The sequence below is a fragment of the Rissa tridactyla genome, chromosome 7 (assembly GCF_028500815.1).
Source record: "Rissa tridactyla isolate bRisTri1 chromosome 7, bRisTri1.patW.cur.20221130, whole genome shotgun sequence".
NCBI lineage: Eukaryota > Metazoa > Chordata > Aves > Charadriiformes > Laridae > Rissa > Rissa tridactyla.
This window is the reverse complement of record NC_071472.1, coordinates 52,786,423-52,796,584: the sequence shown is the minus strand read 5'-3', so window position 1 is coordinate 52,796,584 and position 10,162 is coordinate 52,786,423. Positions and strand designations below refer to the sequence as shown.

Sequence of the window (10,162 nt, the reverse complement as noted above, 5' to 3'; positions counted from 1 at the left end):
CGGCGGCGCGGGGCGGGGCGGGGCGGGGCGGGGCCGCACCGGGGCGGGCACTGCCGGCTCTGCGCGCGCCGCCCGCCGCGCCGGGCGCGGCTCCGCTCGGCACGGAACGGAACGGAACGGAGAGGTACGGAACGGCACGGCACGGCACGGCGAGGTACGGAACGGAACGGCATGGTAGGGCCCGGTACGGAACGGAGAGGTACGGAACGGAACGGAACGGTATGGAATGGCATGGTAGGACCCGGTGCGGAACGGCACGGCACGGCACGGAATGGCATGGAACGACCTGGTCCGAAACGGTATGGAATGGAACGGAGAGGTATGGAACGGCACGGCACAGAACAGAACGGCATGGAACGGCCCGGTACGGAACAGCATGGAACAGCATGAAACAGAATGGAACGGCATAAAATGGCCCGGTACAGAATGGCACGGAATGGAACAGCATGGAACGGCATAAAGAGACCCAGTATGGAATGGCATAAAATGGCCCGGTACGGAATGGAACTGTACCGAATGGCATGGAATGGCATGGAATGGCATGAAACAGAATGGAATGGCATAAAATTGGTATTTTGGCCTGGTATGTAACGGCACGGAATGGAACAGCATGGAATGGCATAAAAAGACCCAGTATGGAACGGCATAAAATGGCCCAGTGCAGAACAGCACAGAATGGAAGGGCATGGAAAGGAACAGCATGGCATGAAATGGCACGGAACGGCATGAAACAGCCCAGTATGGAATGGCATGGAATGGAACAGCATGGAACAGCATAAAGAGACCCGGTGCGGAACGGCACCGCAGTCTGACCGTTCAGGCACTGCGATAAGCCCCACCCACCCGCCCGCTGCCACTGCCCGCACTGGGGGTGTTCCTGCGGCACCCCCTGCCTACACAGAGTGCGGGTGCACAGCCCCCGGTGCACGGGCTGTGAGACACCCCTAGTGCCCACCCTGCGACATGCGTACCTGCTCTTAAACCGGAGTGTGCACACACACACACGCAGCCCGCAGCACGCATTGGAACGCGTGCACAGCCACTTTTGTACAGCTGGTGCGCGCACACGCAGAGGGCTCACGCCCCCCCGTAATCACACAGCAACGCACAGTCCCTCCAACACACCACTGCAACACAACACACACCAGTCCTCACCCTTCAACAGAACGCACACACAGCCCGGTGCACACACAGCCCCGTGCATCGCACCAGCGCGTGCACACACACTCCTGGGTTTCTCCTTTTGGGAAGGATCTGATCAGGAGCAGCACCTGATCCAGCACAGGGAAGGCTTCAGGCTGCCAGAGGAGGGTGGCCGGTCACCGCAGGCGGCTGCAGGAGCCGAGCCTGGGGAATACAAAGCAGGACATGGTGGAGCTGCCTGCAGAGCCGTTTTGGGGCGGGTGCTTCTCCCCACACCGCCTGTCCCCAGGGAGGGCTGTCAGCCTGCGGAAACCAGGCCGTTCAGGATGGTGCCTGGCTGCCTTGGCCCGGAGATAGCACGTGATTAACGATGAGCATCTCTCAGCAAGGCCGGCAGCGAGAGCTGCAAAGCCTTTGTTATGCCCCTTCCAGCTTTGGGACATCGCATCGGGGTCAGTCGAATACAGCCAAAATCCTGCAGGACAACGCCAGCCGCGCACAGTGTGAAGGCTGGCGGTGGCTGCCCTGGGACAGATGATTTTAGGACAAGCCCCACAGTCTCTGTGCTGGGACATCCTCCCTTGCCATCGAACGTGGGAGCAGCTGGGACACCTCTGGGCCCTTTGTGGGACATGGGTGGCACAGCAGCCCGGGGAAGCTGGAGCAGGGCTTGGGGAACAGGGACCCCAGAGACAGGCATCCACGAGCTCTTTCCAAAAGCGCTTTTCAGGGAGTGCTTCGTCTCTGCTGGAAAAACCAGGATGGACAGAGGGACCTATGGGGACAGGGGTCTGCCCCCAGCACCATCCCTGCCACCTCCCACAGCTCCCCACCCTGCCCTGGGGTGCCCCGGAACATTCATCCCAAAAGCCTGCCACTGTCCATCAGAGGCTGAGCCAGGACAAGTGTGGTCCTGGCTCTCATGCAGTTGGGCTGTGAGTGTGATGGGGTAAGGGGGACTCTGGTCTCCCCTGCATCTATGGCTGTGCTACCCTGCCTTGCCGCATGGCAGTGCCGGGCAGCGCACTAGCCGGAGGCTGAGCCTTGCCATGCCTGGGAGAAATGCCTCCGATATCCAGCCCTCAGCAGCTCTGCAGCAGTGGGATTCTCCTCCATGAGCTCTGAGAATCGCACTGGATTCACCCCTTTCTCGGGACATGCTTGCCCGGGTGTCACAAACCTCTGTTCCCTCGCAACGGTAAGGCTGGGTGTGATATCAGCCCACAGGACACAGCCCCGGCGATGCAGCAGAGCAGCACGGGTGTGCGGGAGCGCGGCGAGAGCAAGCTGGCAGCCGTGCAAGGGGCCTGGTGCTGTGCCCTGAGCTGAGAAACCTGGCGGTGGAGGAGATGCAGCCCTTGCAGCGGCAGAGGACGGCGGCAGTGAGCGCAGCCGCCTGCTTTTGTCACACTTTCCTTTGTCCCAGGCACGTGGCGCCCAGCACAGGGAGCCGCAGCTGTCCGGAGAGCAGGGATAAGGACGAGTGAGCTAGAGGGGAGGCAGAGCCCCAGCGCAGCTGCCAGGAGGGTTTTCCGGCTGCGGTGGCAAGGGGACACATTGTGTGACTGTACCTCTGCCCTGCCACGCCGGCACAGGCGTGTGGACAGCCGCTTACAGCCTGCGGCAGCTCCTGCTTCCTTATCGCGCCGGGCAGGCGGCAGCGGGGCTGATGCCGGTTGAAACCGCCGAGCCGTGGGACAGCGCAGGGTCCCAGGTGGCTCACACAGCCCCGCCACCAGCAGCCAGCCAGCAGGGCCAGCCTTCTGCCACCTCCCCAGGGCTAAACACCTCCATGCTTCCCAGCAAGGCAGAAGATCACATCCAGCCTTGCCAGCCCCTCTCCCAGGGACAGGCTGCCATGAGCAGCTCTCCCCTGGCACGGGGTTTCATGGGCACCAGCAAACCACTTGCCCAAGGAAAGTCTCTGCGTTGCCCACGTCTGTCTAGGGAGAAGCGGGACAGAGCCCCGGTGCCAGTGGCGTTTTGCGGTGCTCCCAGCAGGCACAGACGGCTGGCCGGAGCGGCGAGGGCCCGGAGCCGGGCTGGGAGGGGAAGCATCTGTTTCGCACCGCCGCGGGGTTTCCTAAATAGGTCACCGCTTTTTTATAGTCTCTGGGATCTAGAAAAACCAGTTGTTCCAGACAACCCGTGGACCCGCCAGCATCGTCACAGCGGTGGCTCCCCAGGCACTCGCCGCTGGCCCCCCATGTCCTTGGCAGGGGGGGGCACTGCCACGGCAGATGAGGTGGGTGAGCATTTGGGTAGCCCACCGCACCCCAAGCCAGACCCCGGGGTCCTGCTCTCTGCCGAGCGACCTGTCCCCAGCCATGCCCGATGTGGGGTGTGCAGGGAGGGGCTTTCCCCCCCACCTCGGCGTTGCTGCCAGCTCCGGGCTTTGCCCTGGGACTATCTGCAGCCAGATCCAGTGTTTTCCCTTGGCCGGGGGAGCCGGGTGCCCGTGTGGGGTGTAGCGGGGTGTAACGGGGTGTGCGGTGCCGTACACCCCTGCACACGCCGTACACCCGCATGCGCCGGCTGCGGCGCGGCCTGCTCGGGCTGAGCTCTCCCTCTAGTGGCACCGGGCTCCTGGCAAAGCCTTCGCACCGCCGGGGCGGCCAAAGCCACGGCCAGGGCATGCCCCAGGGTCTGGATGGAGCCGGTGGGGGGACAAGCTTCAGCCTGGCCTCCCCCTCGCAGGCAGGGGTGCCCATGGTGGGCTGCACAGGGAGGGCGCCCGGGGGCTTTGCAGGAGCGTTCCCGCCACCAGCCCCATGTTTTTGCAGCCCCACAGGGGGCAGGTGGCCCTGCTCCTCCCTTTCCCTGACCCCACATTTGCTGGGACGTGTTCAACCAGGAGCTGGTGGCAGGCTTTAGGGGTGCAGCTCCCAGCTCTGCCTCCCAGTGACCCCCTCTGGCTTCACCCACACCATCCCCATCCCCATCCACCCACAGCACCCAGGCTCCCGGTGCAGCGTGTGGCAGCAGCCAGCGAGGGGAAAGGTGTCCCCCCCACGAGCCCCAGCTTCCCCCAGCCATGGCGGAGCCCTGCCCGCAGGAGGGGTCCCTCAGGACCCCGCTGGGTCCCCTGGGGCTGGGCTGGGCGGGTGCCGTCCCTGCAGCGCGGCCCCAGCAGGGTCCCCCCCGGGCCGGGCGCCAGGCCTTGCCGCGGGCAGCGCTGACGGGGCGCTTTGTTTTGTGCTGGCCGCCCGGCGGGGAGACAAAAGGGGCAGTCAGACGCGGGCGGCGCATTGTGGCGGCAGCCATGCGCTGAGGCAGCAGCCCGCCCCACCACGCTCGCCTCGTGATACCCCCCAAGGGCCCGGGCCTGTGCCCGCCATGGCACCCTGGGGCCTGCAGCCCTCCCTGAGGGAGCCGTGCTGTGGGGAAGGGCGAGCGGGACATGGTTGCCATGGTTACGGCGAGGCCTGAGCCCTAGGGGTGCTTCGTTGCCATGGTTACCACAGGACTGAGGCCTCACATGCCCATGGTGGCTCCCCCCGGGGCACGGGGCCAAGGTGGTGGCAGCGCTGTGTGGAGCTGGTGGGCTACCACCAGGGTCCAGCGTGGCTATAGGGCCATGGCTGCCGGGCCGGTGAATGGGAGGCCCCACACCAGGTCCCTCCGAGCGGGGAGGAGCAGCCTCGCAGCCCCCCTCGCCCCGCCATGGCGCCGCGGTGGGAGGAGGGCGTCCACACCGACGTGGAGGCAGGGCCCCGCCGTGGCTGGTGGAGCAAGGCAACCGCGGTGCCCGGCGAGCACCCAGCCGAGCCCGCCGCCCGCGGGGGTCTCGCCGGGAGGGTGCCGCGCCATGCCCACCGTGCCAACCGGCGCCAGGGCTGGGCCGGCCCCTGCGCTCGCCCCGTGACAGCGCGGTGCATTGCCCCTGGAAAATGCCAGAGCAGTCAAACCGTTGAGTCATTTGTGCCCAAGATTATCTGTGCAAACAACTGTCCCGATTATTTTTTTTTTTATTATCAAATTTTTTTTTTTTTCTTTTTTTCTTTTTCCCTAAGAATGTGGCTCAGACCAGGGGGATGAGCAGCTGAAATCTCCGGGGATCAGCGGGACAATGCCAGAGCAAGCATTGTGCTGACGGCTCTGCAAACGCTGGCACCGGCTCCCAGCCAGCAGCACCCTATAAAAGCTGAGCCGCTGAAGTAGGCAAACATTACATGGGCGAAGCAGCAGTAACCGCCTGAGCTAGGTGAGTCCTGGGACCGATCCGTACCTCTCCCACCTCGCCCCCGCTCCCGCCAGCCAGCCGGGCAGACACCTTTCCTCCTGCCCGGTGGCAAAAGACACCCAGAGGGACCATCCCCGTGGCAAAAGATAGGCTCACACATCCCCGCTGGCAGACGGGGTGGCTGAGAGCCCTTCCACCATGGGGCACCCTATTCCTGGCACCTGCACGGCCCCGGCCCCTTGCATGGCACCCCGGCTGGCATCGCTCATTAGCCGGGGCCATCCATGGGAGCCCACCGTGCCTCCCAAGGGAGGCACAGCCGGGGCTCCGGGGCAGGGAGAGGGGGGCAGGCGGGTCTGTTGGACACCGCCAGGTACCGGGCAGCCTGTGCCCACCACTGCAGCTCCCCACTCCGGCTCAGGGGTGTTTTTCCTAGCGATGGCCTGGCCTCGGGAAAAGAGAAGGGGGAGCTGGGCACTGTGCCCCGGCGGGCAAGCAGGCTCCATGCCATGGCTGGGAAGAGGGAAGGGGCATCGCGGCAGTGAGAAGGGAGCACCCCGCTTTGGATGTGTCCCAGAGCCCCCAGCTCTGTCCCCCACCCCATCCTGTGGCTGGCAAGAGGGTCTCACTGCAACTGGCGTGGCTTGTCCCCAGCAGCAGGGCAGCTGCCTTCAAACAGGCGCGGTGGGCAGTGGGCACTGAGCCCTCGCCCAGCCCCACGAGCGGGCAGCAGGGATGCACGGGGGCACACTGCAGTACAAACGGCTTTTCCTTCCTTCTCCAGACACCGTTCCAGCAGCAAAGATGGCTCAGACAAACCCTCTGCCTGTCCCCATGGGCCCATGGAAGGTATGTCCTCGAACTCCTTGTATCTTGCCTTTCCCGGTGTGCAGGTGGGGGACAGGGAGAGGGACAAAGCCAGTCCTCCAGGGCCAGAAAAGCTGCACAGCAGGCAGTGAGGCAGGGGGGAGCACCCGAAGCAAGGCACCCGTGTCCTCTGCCCACGGGAACTCGCCTCCCACCTGCTCAAAAGCCTCCCAGATGTTTTTCATAAGCTTCTTTGCAGCACCCTGGCCCAGCCATGCCCTGCTCTTACCAGTTGTCCTGTGCCCGGTGGTTACAGCGGTCCCCAAAAGCCATGGGCTGTTATTTGCCCTCCCCTGTTGGTGCAGGCAGGCTGGCAGGGCGGGCAGGGGCAGGCACCAGAGCTGCAAAGGGGGTGGTGGGCACGGCGGAGCGAGGTGGGGAGCAGCCCCGAGGGGTCTGGCAACATCTGTGGGGATACATTTTGAGGAGGGGGCCAAGAGAAGCACATGCGCAACCTGGGGGCACCCCGCCAAAGCCTGGAGCTGTCAAGGGAGAGGAGAGTGTCAGCCGCAGCCCCCCAGGGAGTTCCCCCTCGCCCTTTCCCCAGTTAATCCTCTTTGCCCTAGAGCGTTCGGAGCAGAGGCCGGGAGAACCGCCAGCCACAGCCCTGCCACCCGCCCGTCCCAGAACAGCTCCGCTCCTCTCTCCGGACGGCACCGCTGCCCCGGGAACTGATCTCCGCAGGGGTGAGCAGGAGAGCGGAGCAGGGGCTGGTGTGCGGCTCCCCCGACACCAAGGCAGGGCACCGCGGGGCCAGCAGTGCAGGGACGCGCAGAGGCGTGTGGGGCTGCATCCCAGCCCAGAGGGGTACCCAGTGCAGCCTCCGCCGGCTCTTTCCCAGACGGAGCGTGACCCTCCGTCTCGAAGAGATGCTGAATCGTCTGGGGCCACTGCCGAGCGGTTCCCAACTCGGCAGCTCGCTCTCCATTCCAGATCACCGTGTACGACCAAGAAAACTTCCAGGGCAAGAGGATGGAGTTCACTTCGGCCTGTCCAAACATCATGGAGTGTGGCTTTGACAACATCCGCTCCCTGAAGGTGGAGTGCGGCGCGTGAGTACCAGCGGCAGGGATGCTTTCCCAGGCGGGTTGGCAGAGCAAAGGGTGCCTGAGAGCAGAGCGGGGCCGGCTGTCCTCGCTCCGCTCAGCTGGAGCCAAGCACCGCAGCTGGGGGAAGCCAGGCATGGGGGATCCCACCCTGCCAGGGTAGAGCCGCCAGCTCGGGGCAGTACCGACACAGATGGAGGGCCAGAGGGCGGCGGCAACGCCTTTGGCGTCATCCAAAACTGCCTCCCGCCGTCTGGGAGCAGCCAGGTTTGGAGCTCCCCGGTGCTCTGCAGGGTTGCTGCCCAAGGATCGGCACTCAGCAAGTGACTCTTGAGCTCAGCTTGGTCCCCATCTGCCTATGTATCCCTGGGAAGAACCACTTTCCTTGCTCCAGGGCCCAGCCCTGCTCTGCCCCGTGCTCTCCCTGCACCTTCCAGCTCCTCAAGGTCAGAGCAGCGCCTTCCTGCAGCCTGCGCCGGGCTGCCCCAGTCGCTGACAGGGGTAGGGAGCAGAGCCAGGCTTCTCCCTGCACCTGGACATCTTCCCTGGCACAGGCGAGACATCTCCGGAGCTGCTCCGAGACGCTGTGTGTAAGGAGCGGTCCCCACGGCAAGCATCCCGCTGGGGCCGGGGAAGCAGACAAGATAGATTTGCGCTGCTATATTTAGGATTTGTAATGCTAATGGGATTACAGCGGCATGCGTGCTCACGCCGTAATCAGCTCGCTGCTCCAGTTGACGTGTTCCTAATCAGGCTGGTCACCTTGCACAGAGGGAAGCCGACTGCGGGACACTGGATTGGGGCTCAGTTTGGGTCAGTGGCAAGAGGCTCTCAACCCCCCAGCTCAGCGTGCCCCTCAGCACGCCACGTACCCCATAAGCGGGGGGGCTGCGGGCTGCACAGCCTGTGCCATACTCCTTCCAGCCCAGCCTCTGCCTCCCCGCTCCACTCGGCTGCGGCTGTCCCATCCCTCATCCCTGTAAGGGGACGTGCCCAGGAAGGTCCCCACGCTGGGGACAGGCAGCCTCTTGTGTGGGCAGCACCAGGGCTTGAAAAATGTGTCCTCTGGGGCGTAGGCATCGCTCTCACCTCTCCGTGTTTGTTTCCAACAAAGATGGGGACCCAAAAAGGGGAAAGGCAACAGCTCCCTGCCCTGCCCGCAGCCAGATGGGTTCTGCCTGGTTTGGGCATTAGGAATTCAGGTCTTTCCAGCTGTGCCAGGTTGTAATTGGGAAACAAGTAAGAAATGAGGCCTTTGGGAGGGAAGGGCAGCCAGGGGTGTCCTGTGGCATCTTAATGCGATGCTGATCTGCATCAATAACCAGAGTGTTAGGAGAAAGCAAGGCGCCCTCGCAGGCTGGGCCCCGTGAGGAAGGGTCCCCATCGCCCGCCGCAGCCGGGAGATGCCGGTGCTGCCGTGCAGGCAGCCTCCCAGGCACCAGACACGGTTACACACTCCCCGGCTGCTCTGCCCACATCCAGCACCGCTTCCTTTCCTCCCGGACTTGCGGGCAGAGGCCAGACCCCAACCTCCTCCTTGCACCTACATCCGTGCCCCGGTGCCAGCCCCAAGCAGGAGGCCCAGAGCCGCCGCAGGAAGCCCTGGCAGCCCTCGCTCTGTTTTTGCAGCTGGGTCGGTTACGAGCACACCGGCTTCTGCGGGCAGCAGTTCATCCTGGAGAGGGGAGAGTACCCACGCTGGGACGCCTGGAGCGGCAGCAATGCCTACCACATCGAGCGTCTGATGTCCTTCCGCCCCGTCTGCTCCGCTGTGAGTGTCCCGGCTCCCTCGGAGCTCTCACGTCTCTGATCCCTTTAAAATGTCCCAAGCGGTAGCACCAGGCCAAGGGAGCGAGGTTAGGAAAGGCAAACACAGCCAGGCAGGGGCTCTGCAGGTAGCAGAGGCTCCTCGGGCTGGGCTCAGCTCTTCCTCCGCGTGCCCAGCAGGATTTGCCGTTGCTCTCCTGTTTTCCTAAAACTTGTATTAAGGGAACTTTTGGTCCAGCTGTACATTTCCAGACCTCGGGGACAGCCAGCCTCAGATGGTAGCTGTGGCTACACTGACACCTCCCAGGCCAACCCCTGCCCCAGCATCACCCTGCTGAGCACCCCCACACATCTCGGCTTTGGGAAAACCAGCCTCCCCTGCAAAAACCAGCCCAGGGTCTGGACCCCTCCCTCCTTCGGGCTGTGCACACAAATCCCAGGAAACCCTCCGAGACATGCCATAGGGAGGGACAGCCATTGCCCCACCATCCCCATCCACGCTGGGGAGGGAGCACCACCTCCCCCTCACCCCCTGCTCTTCCCCCCCAAGAATCACAAGGAATCCAAGATCACCGTCTTTGAGAAAGACAACTTCATCGGCCGCCAGTGGGAGATAGGCGATGACTACCCCTCGCTGCAGGCCATGGGCTGGGCCAACAATGAAGTGGGCTCCATGAAGATCCAGTGCGGCGCGTAAGTGATGGGCAAAGGGCCACGGGCAGCAGGGACAAGCCGCTGCCATCGCTGTGCTACCACAGCTGGAGGGGGGACACCCCGCAACCCCCTTGGCTTACCTCTTGTCCCCCTTACGGCCGCCTGACGACTCCTTTTCTTCCAGCTGGGTTTGCTACCAGTATCCCGGGTACCGTGGCTACCAGTATGTCCTGGAGGCTGACCACCACGGAGGAGACTACAAGCACTGGAGAGAGTGGGGTTCACACGCCCAGACCTCCCAGATCCAATCCATCAGGCGTGTCCAGCAGTAGCTCCCCACTTTCCAGTACATCTCTGCAAGGTTTCCAAAGCTCACCGGCTCCCTTTTGGTGCTAATACTCCCCTCCCAAAATAACCACCCCTTCTTGTACTGCAACTGCTTATGGGACAACAGTCCCGAATGGTACCAACCGCCACAATTGCCAATAAATGTGACTGAAAG

At 63.7% G+C, this 10,162-nt stretch overlaps 1 protein-coding gene across 1 annotated transcript; it reads left to right on the top strand.

Moving 5' to 3' along the window:
- Positions 1 to 5,315: 5,315 nt before the first annotated feature.
- Positions 5,316 to 10,008, top strand: CRYBA1 (crystallin beta A1). Its single transcript, XM_054209205.1, is given in 8 exon segments — positions 5,316 to 5,333; positions 5,335 to 5,347; positions 6,111 to 6,175; positions 6,760 to 6,879; positions 7,127 to 7,245; positions 8,869 to 9,010; positions 9,557 to 9,699; positions 9,845 to 10,008. Coding segments are annotated over 8 exon segments (768 nt in total). The 3' UTR covers positions 9,993 to 10,008.
- The last annotated feature ends 154 nt before the right edge of the window (positions 10,009 to 10,162 follow it).